The sequence below is a fragment of the Triticum urartu genome, chromosome 7A (genome assembly GCF_056163025.1).
Source record: "Triticum urartu cultivar PI428250 chromosome 7A, HENAU_Tu73, whole genome shotgun sequence".
NCBI lineage: Eukaryota > Viridiplantae > Streptophyta > Magnoliopsida > Poales > Poaceae > Triticum > Triticum urartu.
The window spans coordinates 5,277,263-5,290,959 of record NC_141879.1 but is presented as its reverse complement, the minus strand read 5'-3'; the positions used below and the strand labels follow the sequence as shown (position 1 = coordinate 5,290,959).

General features: G+C 45.0%; 1 protein-coding gene across 1 annotated transcript; it reads left to right on the top strand.

Moving 5' to 3' along the window:
- The first annotated feature begins 9,346 nt into the window (after positions 1-9,346).
- LOC147956747 (uncharacterized) lies at positions 9,347-13,561 on the top strand. The gene is made up of 2 exons (XM_087532838.1): positions 9,347-12,604; positions 13,035-13,561. The coding sequence occupies exons 1-2, from the start codon at positions 9,382-9,384 to the stop codon at positions 13,388-13,390; spliced, it is 3,579 nt and encodes a 1,192-aa protein (XP_087388964.1). The 5' UTR covers positions 9,347-9,381; the 3' UTR covers positions 13,391-13,561.
- The last annotated feature ends 136 nt before the right edge of the window (positions 13,562-13,697 follow it).

Below are 13,697 nucleotides of genomic sequence, written 5' to 3'. Positions count from 1 at the left end.
AGTCATGTTATTTGTTATTACAACATTCCATGTATTAGCTAGTTAGCTCACTAGATGCCCACTAGACGAGGGAAATAAACAGAGTAAATAAACTACTTTCTTCTTTTCTAGACATGGTTTATGTTCAGTATCATGATTGTTTAAAAAACATAGGACAGACTAAGATTTATGCTACCTTGTCTCAGCTCCAAGATGGTCATGTATTTTCATATATGTTGATGAGGCTCAAGCTAAACAATCAATTTTATCAATCCCCTCTCTGTTGCTTTTACGTGATATCAACCTAACCCTGATCCAAAACCCTAGCCGCGTGCGTGTCCTCGGAGACCTGGTTGCACGCTAGCTGCTCTACGCCAGCCTGCCACAAAGCTAGTACAACCATCAACCATCAAGCAAGCTGAAGATCTGATTGTTTTGCACCAAGGAGCTTCACGTGACACCAATTATCACTGCAGAAGCAATCTGCTGAAGCTAGCTTTCCGTCTCCAGCCCGCACACCACATCGACCAGCTGCACTTCGTCACCGTCAGCCGAGCAACCATTCATCCTTCCACGCGCACCGTTTGATCAGCGGTTTGCCGCGCCTCCACAGGATCGCATGAAGATCGATCATCATCAGTACACGCATCGAGCAACGGCCGTCGCTGCGTGGCCTTGTCGGGATGCGACCGAGCACTAGTAAAAAACAGGGCTTTGATTCGGCCAGAAAAAAGCATTAATCCCAATTGCATTACGAACCGGGACTAATGTGAGCATTAATACCGGTTCGAACGGCTAGGGCACCGTACAGGCATTAGTTCCGGTTTAAATGGGACTTTTAGTCCCGGTTAGACCTTTAGTCCCGGTTCAAGCCACCAACCGGGACAAATGGGGTTGAGGCACCTTTAGTCCCGGTTGGTGCCACGAATCGGGACTAATGGTGCAATTTTCAAATTCTACCCCTGTGTATCGCCATTTCAGTTTTGAAAAAAAAACAAAAGAAAATGATAAAAACTTTAAAAATTAAAATTCTACGAGATGTAGTTATGTTACTACATCTATTAGTTAGGAAAATTAAAAAACATAAATTTGGACATGTTTTGCAAAAAAATGTTATGAAAAGGTAAAACAGCTATAACTTTTGTATACGATATCGAAAAAAAGTATAATATATCAAAATATTCAGCACGAAAATCCGCATCCGATGTGGACGGCCATAGGCCTGTTTGCAAATTTTTAGAATCCCCAAAATTCTAAAAGGAAAAAAAATTACGCTCAAATTTCAGTTTCTTTTAAATTTTGGTTATATCTGGTCAAACTATGGTTAAACTACTTATTCAAGAAGTATTAGTGGTACTAAATAATTATTCAAGAATATTAGTGTTACTAAATAATTATTTCAGTTTTTTTGAATTTTGGTCATATCTGGTCAAACTGTGGTCAAACCGTGGTCAAACTACTTATTCAAGAAATATTAGTGTTACTAAATAATTATTGTTTTTTAAATAATAGTTTCAAACTCAAACAGTGAAACGGTTGACTTCATGCTCAAGCTAAACTCCTGAGGATTAATAGGATTGACATCTTATTATTGTCAGGAAAACAACAAGTGCAGACTTGGAAACGAGAGATAATAGAACCCGGAAGTTAAGCGTGCTCAGGCTGGAGTACTGAGAGGATGGGTGACCGGCCGAGAAGTTAGATGATTTGGAATGATGAGAGGTGATTAGAGATTAGAGGTTAAATTGAGCAGTGATGAGGAGTGATTAGAGATTAAATTGTAGAATAATTCAAAAATTAAAAAACGGAAAAAATTCAAAGACTGTCCGGTCCACGCCGTTGTTCCGAGACTATCCCCGCGGTTGCACCGACTCGCGCCGCGCTGCGTCGTTGGCCGTAGCACCGCCACGCGCGGTCACCCCGCCCTCCGGGGGCCGTCCTTGTGATTGCACCGACCCACACGCTGTCAATGTGTTGCCCCTTCGCGCCGCGGCGTGCGGTCCACGCCACCGTCCTGAGGACTTCTCCATTGTCGCCCCGACCCGCGCTGTCGCTTCTTCACCCCTTCATGCCGTAGCGCTGTGGCACTCGTTCACTTTGCTGTCCCCGCACGTCGACTTCTATATGGTATACGCCGCGCCGCCTCCCTAGGAGCGGGAACGCCACTGACCGCGCATGTCTTCGTGATGCTGTCGGGTTCTTCTTCGACTACTTCAAGCACCACCGCCGCATTCCTACCAGCGACGGATGTGGCCCCCACGGGTAGCCTCTCGTTCCGCAGCCTACTTTGTCATCCACCCCTTCGTCTTCGTCCCGCATCAACTCATCGCTAGTGTGGCCTTCATCTTCCCCGACCACTTCATCTACTCTGAAAACAGTGGTCGACATCGACACCTTCTACCCCACGTCGACTGGCGCCGCAACCATCATCGGGTCCTTCTCTGCTAGCCTCTCCGACCTAGCGTATAACGCGTCCTAGTCCCCGTCTACGCATGCCCGATGCTGGCAACACCGACAGGTGCCTTCGTCCAATGTGTCCCCGGCCTTGGCAAGCCTGGTGTGGTGCCTTGTCAATGTCGACCTCGTCTGTTTAGGCATGCCCGATGCTGACAACACCGACGCGTGCCTTCATCCACGACATATCCCCTGGCTTGGCAAACCCGGCGTGATACCCCGTCGACAACTCATTCTTCTTCTGGGCGCACCACTTCCAAGTGCCAATGTCTAACTCGCCGCACCACTTCCATGTGCCCATCACTAACTCAGGTCCACGGCGACTACCTCGACAACAACCACCCCGACTCGACATCGACCACGGTGTCCCTCGCACGGCTACCTTGCCCATGGCTACACCACCCTACGCTCTCGGCTACCTCGACAACGGCACAAAGGGCTACCGCCTTGCTTGAGCAACCTCGTCGGTTTCCACTCCAGCCACAACTTACGTGATGCATCAACCATTATGACTGTGGGGCGATGTTTGTCGGCTTATCTTCAGATTCTTCTCTGGTCTCATCGTCTACATCGCTACCGTTGTCACTGCGGAGATGTTGAGTATCGTGATTATTTAGGAAATATAGGATAGACATGGATTTGTTCGGACTTGTCTTGTACTCGAAGATGTTCATGTACTCCTATATATACCCATGAGGCTCAAGCAATAAACAATCAATTCCACCAATTTCCTCTTTAGTTCTTCTACAGTTTACAATAAAATTATAATTGATAATTTGTTGTAGTAGGGAGATGATTTGATATATAGCTATTCGCTGCTCGAAATCCGACATCCAAACTGAAGCACGTTATCTACCTACATATTTATCTATGGACAATCACATTGTTTACCTTGCAATATGAAAAACTACAGGTAACTGAGTGAAGTTGCGTATGTTTCTACATACAAAAATGGCCCATCCATCCTTTTGCGTGTGATGTAACTGGGCTGCTGTCTCAGATGGAGTAACAAAAATCCGCTTCCTGTTGGAGTCCAAAACATTAAAAGAATGATAATTTCAAAATGAGGTACGGGTCTTGCAGAAGACTTCTCCATTTGCATTTGACCCCGAGCATCATCATGTTTACGTCCGAGCGGTAGCCACCGAGCAGCCACATTGCCTCCGCATTGCTGGCGCTTCTCCTCCGTCATCTTCTTGCCCATCGCGAGAGGAGGTTATTGCCTTTGGCGGGGTCCCAGACCCGTCTTGACGGGGAGACGGATGAGTGCTCGCGTTATGGACCTTCCGGAGGTGGACGATATGCAGCAGCGGTGCGCTATGAGGGCGGCCAAGCTTCAAGATGCTGCGATATCTTCTGGTATGCCCGTTAACATATCTAATTCTTTATTGCATTATGCTCCTGAGGAGATTATTAATAATGCAAACCAGTTAGGAGTTTCACTAGGCGCTACTGATAATGAAATTTCCAATTCGGTGAATGATATGTTAGATTTAGAGGCGGAGCGGGCCTTAGAGACTATTCGTTATCTTGTTGCGGTCAAACTCATGAACGATGAGGAAATTGATGCGTTAGGGGTTAGAGTGCTAAATAACCTATCAGGAGTCTGAAGGCGATGATGAGCCCTTAGATGATGTCGCTGTCGGTTCCGTTCAGCCCGGTTATGAGGACCGGGTGACGGAGCCCACTAAACCTAAGCATAAGTGGAAACGAAAGATTTATCCTGACTCTGCAGTGCGTAGGAGTGCTAGGATTCGGACTGCTAAAAAATTCCATGATGAACTATGAAAGAAATCTTTTGGAATAGCAGAGGTTTGAAGGACTTGGCTAAAAGAAGATTTCTTGCTGAAGCTTCTCTGGAACATCGGTTAGATTTTATTGCTTTGTCAGAAACTGGTAGGGAGAATTTTGCGCCGCAATTTCTTTCCTCTCTTGTGGGTGGTATTGATTTCGACTGGCATTGTCTCCCGCCACGAGGTAGATCGGGAGGTATCTTACTGGGTGTGAGGTGCGATTCCCTTGAAGTCCGGAGTGTAGTAATGGGTGACTTCGCGGTAAAGTTTCGAGTTAGGTCTAAAGTTGATGGGTTTAACTGGGCTTTGGTAGCGGTCTATGGTGCCGCCCAACCCAAGCTTAAACCGGAGTTTTTGGCGGATCTTGTTCGGATCTGTGGGTCCGAACAGCTGCTGATTTTGGTCGGGGGTGATTTCAATATCATTAGGAGGAGAGAGGAGAAAAATAATGACAACTTTGACGGCAGGTGGTCGTTTATGTTCAATACCATTATTGAAAGCTTAGATCTAAGGGAGATAGAGCTTTCTGGTAGAAAGTTTACCTGGGCTAATGCTCTGCCAAACCCGACGTATGAAAAGCTTGATCGGGTTCTCGCCAGCGTGGAGTGGGAACAGAAGTTCCCTCTTGTTACAGTGCAAGCTCTCATGCGGGGAATCTCCGATCACACACCATTGTTCGTTGACTCAGGGGAGCCGAACCATATGGGAAACAAAAACACCTTCTCATTTGAGATGGCCTGATTCGAACGCGAGGGGTTCTTAGACATCATAGCCAGGGAGTGTGCCAAGGGTGTTGGAGGAAGGACGGCGGTCGAGCGCTGGTAGAATAAAATTAGGCATTTGAGAAGTTTCTTACGGGGTTGGGCTAAGCACCTCAGTGGGGTGTATAAGATTGAGAAGGATAGGCTCCTCTCTCTTGTACAGGCCTTGGACGTAAAAGCCGAATCCGCGATATTGCTGCCCGCCGAGCTCCAGGTTAAAAATGAGGCGGAGAAGAGGCTGAAAGAACTTCTCCGAAAAGAAGAATTGATGTGGGCTTTGCGTGCCAAGGTCCGCAAAGTAGTCCATGGGGACGCGAACACTCAATTCTTTCACCTCATTGCTAATGGTAAGCACAGAAAGAAGCGGATCTTTCAGCTAGAGCAGGATGAGGGTACTATTTTAGGTCAGGATAATCTCAAAACCTATATTACCGAATACTATAGACAGTTATTTGGACCGCCGGAGGACAATTGTGTGTCCCTCGATGAGTCCAGGATCGAGGACGTGCCTCAATTGTCTGCTGCTGATAATGATATCCTGGTTGCCCCGTTCTCAGAAAAGGAGGTGTTAGATGCTATTGCACAAATGAAAAATAATAAGGCTCCCGGTCCGGATGGGTTCCCGGCTGAGTTCTATAAAAAGTGCTGGCATATTATTAAGGGGGATTTACTACCAATGTTTCATGATTTATTCTCTGGACAGCTTCATTTATTTCACTTGAATTTTGGAACTATCACATTGCTCCCGAAGAAAACGGATGCTGTGAGGATTGAGCAGTTCAGACCGATCTGCCTCCTCAATGTTAGTTTCAAAATCTTCACCAAGGTCGGGACTAATAGGCTCACACAGATTGCGCAGTCTGTGGTGCAGCAATCCCAAACTGCTTTCATGCCGGACAGGAACATCCTTGAAGGGGTGGTTGTTCTTCATGAAACGCTCCATGAAATCTATTCCAAAAAATTAGATGGAGTAATTTTTAAGGTGGATTTCGAAAAAGCGTACGATAAGGTTAAGTGGCCATTCCTCCAACAGGCACTGCGTATGAAAGGTTTTGATGAAGCCTGGCGCCGACCGGTCGAGTCCTTTACGCAAAAAGGGAGTGTGAGAATTAAAGTGAATGACGACATAGGTCATTACTTCCAGACACATAAAGGCCTAAGACAAGGAGATCCGATGTCCCCTATCCTGTTTAACATTCTGGTGGATATGTTAGCAATTTTGATAGGAAGGGCTAAGGAGAATGGTCAAGTGGGTGGTTTGGTACCTCATCTTGTTGAGGGAGGTGTTTCCATCCTTCAGTACGCCGATGATACAATCATCTTTATGGAGCATGATTTGGCCAAGGCGAGAAATATGAAGCTAGTGTTATGCCTATTTGAACAATTGACTGGGTTAAAGATTAACTTTCATAAGAGCGAGTTGTTCTGCTTTGGTAGAGCCAAAGACGACCAGGAGTCTTACAGGCAATTGTTTGGGTGCGAGTTGGGGAGTTTACCCTTCTCTTACCTTGGTATTCCGATTCATCATCGTAGGCTTACAAACAGAGAATGGAAGTGTATCGAGGATCGATTTGAGAAAAAACTGAGCTGTTGGAAGGGTAAGCTCATGTCATACGGAGGCCGCTTGATATTGATTAATTCGGTGCTCATGAGTATGCCTATGTTTCTCTTATCTTTCTTTGAGGTCCCAGTTGGTGTTAGGAAATGACTGGACTTCTATCGGTCGCGTTTCTTTTGGCAGGGTGATGAACTTAAAAGAAAATACCGGCTTGCTAAATGGGACATCATCTGTAGACCGAAAGACCAAGGGGGTCTTGGTATTGAAAATCTTGAAGTTAAAAACAGATGCCTTCTTAGTAAGTGGTTGTGGAAGCTGTCTTCCGGGACTGAGGCCATGTGGGCGCAAATCCTCCGCAACAAGTACCTCCAGACTAAAACATTGTCCCAGGTCGCAGTCAGGCCGACTGATTCGCCTTTCTGGAAAGGACTAATGAAATTCAAACAATCTATGTTCAATAGGACGAGATTTGTTATTGGAAACGGTACAAGTACACGTTTCTGGGAGGATACTTGGCTTGGTGAATCACCTTTAGCCATTCAATATCCGTCTTTATATCGGATTTCTCAACGACACGAGGTGTTCGTGGCAGCGGTATTCCAATCTGTCCCCCTTAATATTCAGTTTCGACGGTCGCTAGCGGGCAATCGTTGGGAAGAATGGCTCCATCTAGTTAGGAGACTGATGGAGGTTCAACTTACTCACCAACCCGATATATTGCGCTGGAAGTTGACTAGCTCTAGAGTATTTACAGTTAAATCAATGTATATTGATGTTATTAATTCAAATGCTATTCCAACTTCCAAGTATGTTTGGGCTGTCAAAGTTCCTTTAAAAATTAAAGTGTTTATGTGGTTTCTCCATAAATAAGTTATTTTAACAAAGGACAACTTGATTAAACGCAATTGGACATGACCTACTAGGTGTAGTTTCTGTGATCGGGATGAGACTATTAAGAATTTATTCTTTGATTGCCCGTTGGCCAAAGTTCTTTGGCGGACGATCCATATTGCTTTTAATATTACTCCACCGACTTCGGTCAATGCTTTATTTGGGACATGGCTTAATGGGGTTGAGCCTGCATTAGCAAGACATATTCGGGTTGGAGTTTGCACTTTGTTATGGACTATCTGGAATTGCAGAAATGATTTGGTTTTTAACAGAACATCACGGATTCATTTTTTGCAGGTTATTTTCCGAGCTACGGCACTGATCCGTTCGTGGTCGCTACTCACTCTGATGGAGGCCAGGGAGCATTTGGTTACTAGATCTATCCGTTGGGAGATGGTAGCTCGGGATATCTTCAACCGGTTTGGATGTCGGTCATGTAATAGGATAGGCAATTAGTTTCCCTATCTATTTTTAGCCAGCCTCCGTGTGAGCTGCATTTTTCCTTTGCTTTTGTCTGGCTAGAGACTGTGGAACCTTGTTCGCACTTTTTTGTTATTTGGTTAATAAGATGGCCGTATGCATCGTTCTGATGCAGAGGCTGGGGAGATCCCCTTTTCGAAAAAGAAAAGAAAATCTTCTTGCCCATCGCGGTAGGGTGGTGACATGTCTGAGTGGAAGCGGCCGAGCAGTCACATCGCCCCGGCGCCCGGTATCGCTAGCGCTCCTCCTTTTTCATCTTCTTGCCCCGCTACGAAGTGGTGGCTAGGGTTTTGGGAGTGAGTAAGAGGGGTGGTGGTGGGATTAAGAATGGGGGCGGGGTCGATCCCTACTCCGGCCCTCAATTTTGGGCCGGTCTGTAGATTCCGGATGTCTAGACATGTCGAATTTAAAATACGCACCCAAATTCAAGGTTTAAAAGTGTCCGGACAGTCCGGTTGGAACATTTGACGTGGGAATGAGGGTTCAAGTTGTAGATTCCGCTTGCATGTGAACGACATGCAGTTGTTATGACTTGACGAGTGCTAGCTGTTTGCAGGGGACAGATGCTTGGCTGGTTGAGTGGTGTGATTCCAGGACAATTCAGACATCTTGGTGGTCTTTGGCAGTTGTCATGTCCTATGTAGTATGAATTTGTTACTGGGCTAGGGTACTTGACGGCTTGACCTGTCTAGCTAGAGCAGTAAGCGGTCTTCCCTTTTTTCCATGTGTTGGAGCTGTAAAAATTAATCAGATACAAAATGTATGTATGATTAGAGTGCACAATTGTCTAAAGGGGTATGATTGGAGCGTACAACTTTCACGACCGACACAACCCGAAGCTTACAGGCAATTGTACGTGGAGGTGCCATGCTAGCTCATGATGTGTCAGAGAGAGAAGACGACCGACCGGGCACACACGGCATGTCAATTCATCTCTGGCCTGGCGCCCAGCTGAACATGCATGGTGTCCACATGGTCATGTGTGCTAACCCAGCTGCAGCGTCAGATGAAGCGCATGGCGTGACGGTGTGGGATGCACGTCTTCGGTCTTCGGTCAAATGTGAGCACTGCTAAAGAATCTGAGAAAATACTCATCAATTGCTCAAACACCACTCATCAACGAAGTAATCCCTTAAATGGATGTATCTAACACTAAGTTAATGCTAAGATATGTCCATTTAAGTGACAAGTAATTCGGAATGAAGGGAATAGTAATCAGATCAATGTGTCCTGTTGTACGTAGCACTCGTGTGGGGGTTAGTTTGCTTTGGTTTGGACAAGCATCGGTCTACAAGCTAGGCTGAGAACCAAGGAGAAGGTGCCCAGCATTTACCTTCATAGTCATAGTCGACCTAGCAATGCTCTACGTACGTAGTGGTATTAAATAGGGGTGCCAACTTCCAAGCATGCAAACACCTCTCACCAACGCCCACACAACCATCGGAGCGATTTCCATCCAGCCAAAATGATAGTCATGGAGACGGAGCCAACCAAAATGCTCCTCTCTCTCGCCACACTTCTCCTGCTGCTGCTGACGACCGCCACCACCGTCACACGCGCGCCGGACCTGGCGGCCGTGCCCGCAGAGCAGGCAAGGGCGCTCCTCACCTGGAAAGCCAGCCTTGATAATCAAAGCCAGTACACCCTGCGGTCCTGGGAGAACACCTCGGCGCCCTGCAGCTGGCGCGGCATCAGGTGCATTGTGCACCGGCGCCGGCGCTGGCCAGTGATCAGCGGCATCTCTCTGCGGGGGAGGCGGCTGAGAGGTTCGTTGGGGTCGCTGAACTTCTCAGCGCTGACGACCATGACGCACCTCGACCTCTCGCACAACCACCTCACCGGGAGCATCCCTCCTGACATCAAGGCCCTCGTGGAGCTTGAGAATCTCCTTCTGCAAGGCAACCAGATAAGAGGCTCAATCCCACTAGGTCTAACAAACCTCACAAAACTCAGTTCCTTGATGCTTGATCAAAATGAAGTCTCTGGTGAAATACCAAGGCACATAGGCAACATGACCAATCTCATGACACTCACCGTGTCAGACAATCACTTAGTTGGTCATATCCCTTCTGAAATAGGCCACCTAAAGCAATTGGTCATGTTAGATTTGTCTAATAATAATCTTTCCGGCTCAATCCCACCCAATGTAGGTAACTTGACCAAACTCACTACATTGCTCCTTTTCCAGAACCAACTGTCTGACCAAATTCCAATAGAACTTTGTCGTTTGGCCAACTTGAATGACTTGCGCCTTAGCTTCAACAAGCTGGTAGGTTCCATCCCAGATAGCTTATCAAATTTGACAAAACTCACTATCTTGTACCTTGGCAAGAACCAACTTTCTGGGCAAATTCCACGAGAATTAGGGTATCTCGTGAACTTGCAGGTTATGTTTCTTAGTGCAAATCAACTTTCGGGAAAAATTCCAAACGACTTGGCTTACACAAAGAATTTAGAAGAATTGCTTCTTAGTCATAACACACTCTCAGGTTCCATCCCAAAGAGTTCAGGGAATTTGACAAAAATCACTAGGTTGGAACTTCAAAGGAATCAATTGTCTGGTCAAGTTCCACGAGAATTAGGTTACCTTGTGAACTTAGAATACTTGAGTCTTAGCAACAACACACTCACAGGTTCCATCTCAAACAACTTAGGAAATTTGACAAAACTCAGCAACTTGTACCTTTACCAAAACCAACTTTCTGGTCAAATTCCACACGAGTTAGGTTACCTTATGAACATAGAAGTGTTGGATCTTAGTTCAAATAGACTCTCAGGTTCCATCCCAAACAGGTTAGGCAATTTGACAAAACTCAGTTCCTTGCACATTTTCCATAACCAACTTTCTGGGCAAATTCCACGAGAATTTGGTTACCTTGTGAACTTAGAAAGCTTGTCTCTTCGTGATAATACGCTTTCTGGTTCCATCCCAAACAGTTTAGGGAATTCGACAAAACTCACTATCTTGCAACTTGACCAAAACCAACTTTTTGGTTCAGTTCCTCAAGAAATTGGCAACTTAACGAGTCTTGTTCTATTGCAACTCGATTTTAACAACCTCTCTGGTGCCTTGCCATCTGGTCTTTGTGCGGGAGGTCGGCTACAAAATTTGACCGCTATGGACAACAAGTTGGTTGGACCCTTCCCGTCAAGCTTGCTAAGTTGTACATGCCTAGTCAGAGTTCGACTTGAGCGGAATAACCTCGAAGGAGATATCACCAGAATGGGAGCTTATCCAAATCTTGACTATATTGACATCAGTTCAAATAGACTATTTGGTAAATTATCTCATCGTTGGGGTGAATCCCACAAACTTACCATGCTACGTGCATCAAACAATAATATAAGTGGAGTAATACCATCAAGCATAGGGAAATTATCTCAATTGAGGATACTTGATGTTTCATCAAATAAGCTTAAAGGACAGATTCCACTAGAAATTGGCAATGTAACGACGTTGTTCAATTTGAGCCTTTCTGGTAACTTACTCCAGGGAAAAGTGCCACAAGAAATTGGATCGCTGAACAATTTGGAGTATCTAGATTTATCATCAAACAACCTAACTGGGCAGTTACCAAGATCAATTGGGCATTGTCTTAAGCTTCACTTTCTAAAGCTTAGCCATAATCACCTCAATGGCACCATTCCTACTGAGCTAGGGATTTTGGTAAACCTACAATATCTGTTGGATCTAAGTGACAATTCAATTGATGGTGCTATTCCGAGTGTGTTAGGTGGTCTTACTATGCTTCAAGCCTTGAATGTTTCTCACAATGCACTCAGCGGCAACATTCCTCCGTCATTTCAGAGCATGACCGGCCTACTGTCCATGGACGTGTCTTACAACAAATTAGAAGGGCCAATGCCACATACTAGGCTCTTTGAAGAAGCTCCGGTCAAATGGTTCTGGCATAATAAGGAATTGTGTGGTGTTGTGAAAGGTTTGCCCCCTTGTGATCTTCCTCGAAGTAGTGGACATGGAAAAAGGTCTGGAGCTATTTTATTAGCTATTATACCCGTTGTTGTATCTTTTGGATTTATCACTGCACTAGCAACATGGGAATGCAAAAAGAAGAAACCCAAGGCGGAAATTGCAAATGTAGTACAACAAACCAAGATGTTCGCCATCTGGAATTTTGATGGTGAAGATGTGTACAGGAAAATTGTTGATGCTACAAATAATTTCAGCGACACTTATTGCATTGGATCTGGAGGAAGTGGATATGTCTACAGAGCTCAGTTACCAACAGGTGAAATATTTGCAGTGAAGAAGATCAATGTGGTGGAAGATGATGATCAATTTAACCGTGAAATACATGCTTTGATGCATATTAGGCATCGCAACATTGCAAAGTTATTTGGTTACTGCTCCGCAACTCAGGGAAGATTCCTTGTGTATGAATACATGGACAGAGGAAGCTTATCAGCATATTTGAAGCATAAGGAAACTGCCGTTGAATTGGATTGGACAAGGAGGCTAGATATTGCTTGGGATGTTGCTCATGCTTTGGCTTACATGCATCACGACTGCTTTGCGCCAATAGTTCACAGAGATATAACAAGCAACAACATTTTGCTTGATCTGGAATTTAAAGCCCACATCTCGGATTTTGGTCTAGCGAAAGTACTAGATGCGGATGCATCGAACTGCACAAGTCTTGCCGGCACAAGAGGATATCTTTCCCCAGGTAAAATTTACCTCTATGTTGGTTACAGCAAAATGTTATCATAATTTGTAAGAACCATGATACGATTTGTCTCTAGTTTATACAATGTACATTAGCATATACCGGTTTTTCAACCATGGCTAGATATTTTACATATTGAATGTTTTTGTCTTCTCTGAGTGGACTACATGTTTAAATCTGCAGGAACGGCATTGATGAAACATTGGCATAGTTTAAATATAGTTCTACCCATCCTGCCTCCAAAGTTTAGATAGCTAGCTTTATATACACAAGGATCGCGCATGCCTCTAATCAAACATGTTAATGGCCGTGTTTCGTTTTCTATTCAAAATTAAGAATTACCAAAGTTAAGTTTCTATGAATTAGTTTAGGTCAATTTTTGCACTGTTTTATAATCATCGAAACTAACTCTCCATTGATGTTTCTTCAGAGCTTGCATACACAACAAGGGTGACAGAGAAGTGTGATGTTTATAGCTTCGGAGTGCTCGTCCTAGAGCTGTTCATGGGACATCATCCAGGGGATCTCCTTTCGTCCATGGACAACCACAACAGAATTACATTACTTGGGAACTTGCTGGACACCCGTCTCCCACTCCCTGAAGCTGACATCGCAAGTAAAATATTTCAAGTGGTTGTCGTTGCTGTTCGGTGCATAGAGCCTGATCCATCGCGCCGTCAAACGATGCAGCAAGTGATTAAGGTGTTCTCAACAGCTAAACGGTCACCTGCTAATAATCTTGATTATCTCCACACTGCCATTGCCATCCCGGCATGCTTGTCCTGACCCATGAACGTCAGTGCAGTTAGCAGACTGTTGTTTTTCTTCGGTTCGATTATGTAGACACTGTCCGTAAGTCATAAGTTTATCTGTATGGTAGTTTGTTCTCTGCATTACCCTTCATGCCCTGTACTAGTACTACATACCATTCGTAGCTGCATATAAATAAATGTGTGTACAGATGATGGAGCTCCTGATATTCCTTCAAAATCATCAATGGATAATCCATTTGTATCTTCTGTCAGACGTCTCCATTTTGGCTGTTGTAGCCAGTACAAAATGATCCACCCTTTAGCTGTTGCATGTCACTTGG

Excerpts from the sequence above, each read along its gene's own strand:
- LOC147956747 (XM_087532838.1), top strand. The coding sequence starts at position 9,382 with ATGATAGTCATGGAGACGGAGCCAACCAAAATGCTCCTCTCTCTCGCC. Across the intron at positions 12,605-13,034 it reads AAGAGGATATCTTTCCCCAG|AGCTTGCATACACAACAAGG; the intron begins GTAAAATTTACC and ends ATGTTTCTTCAG.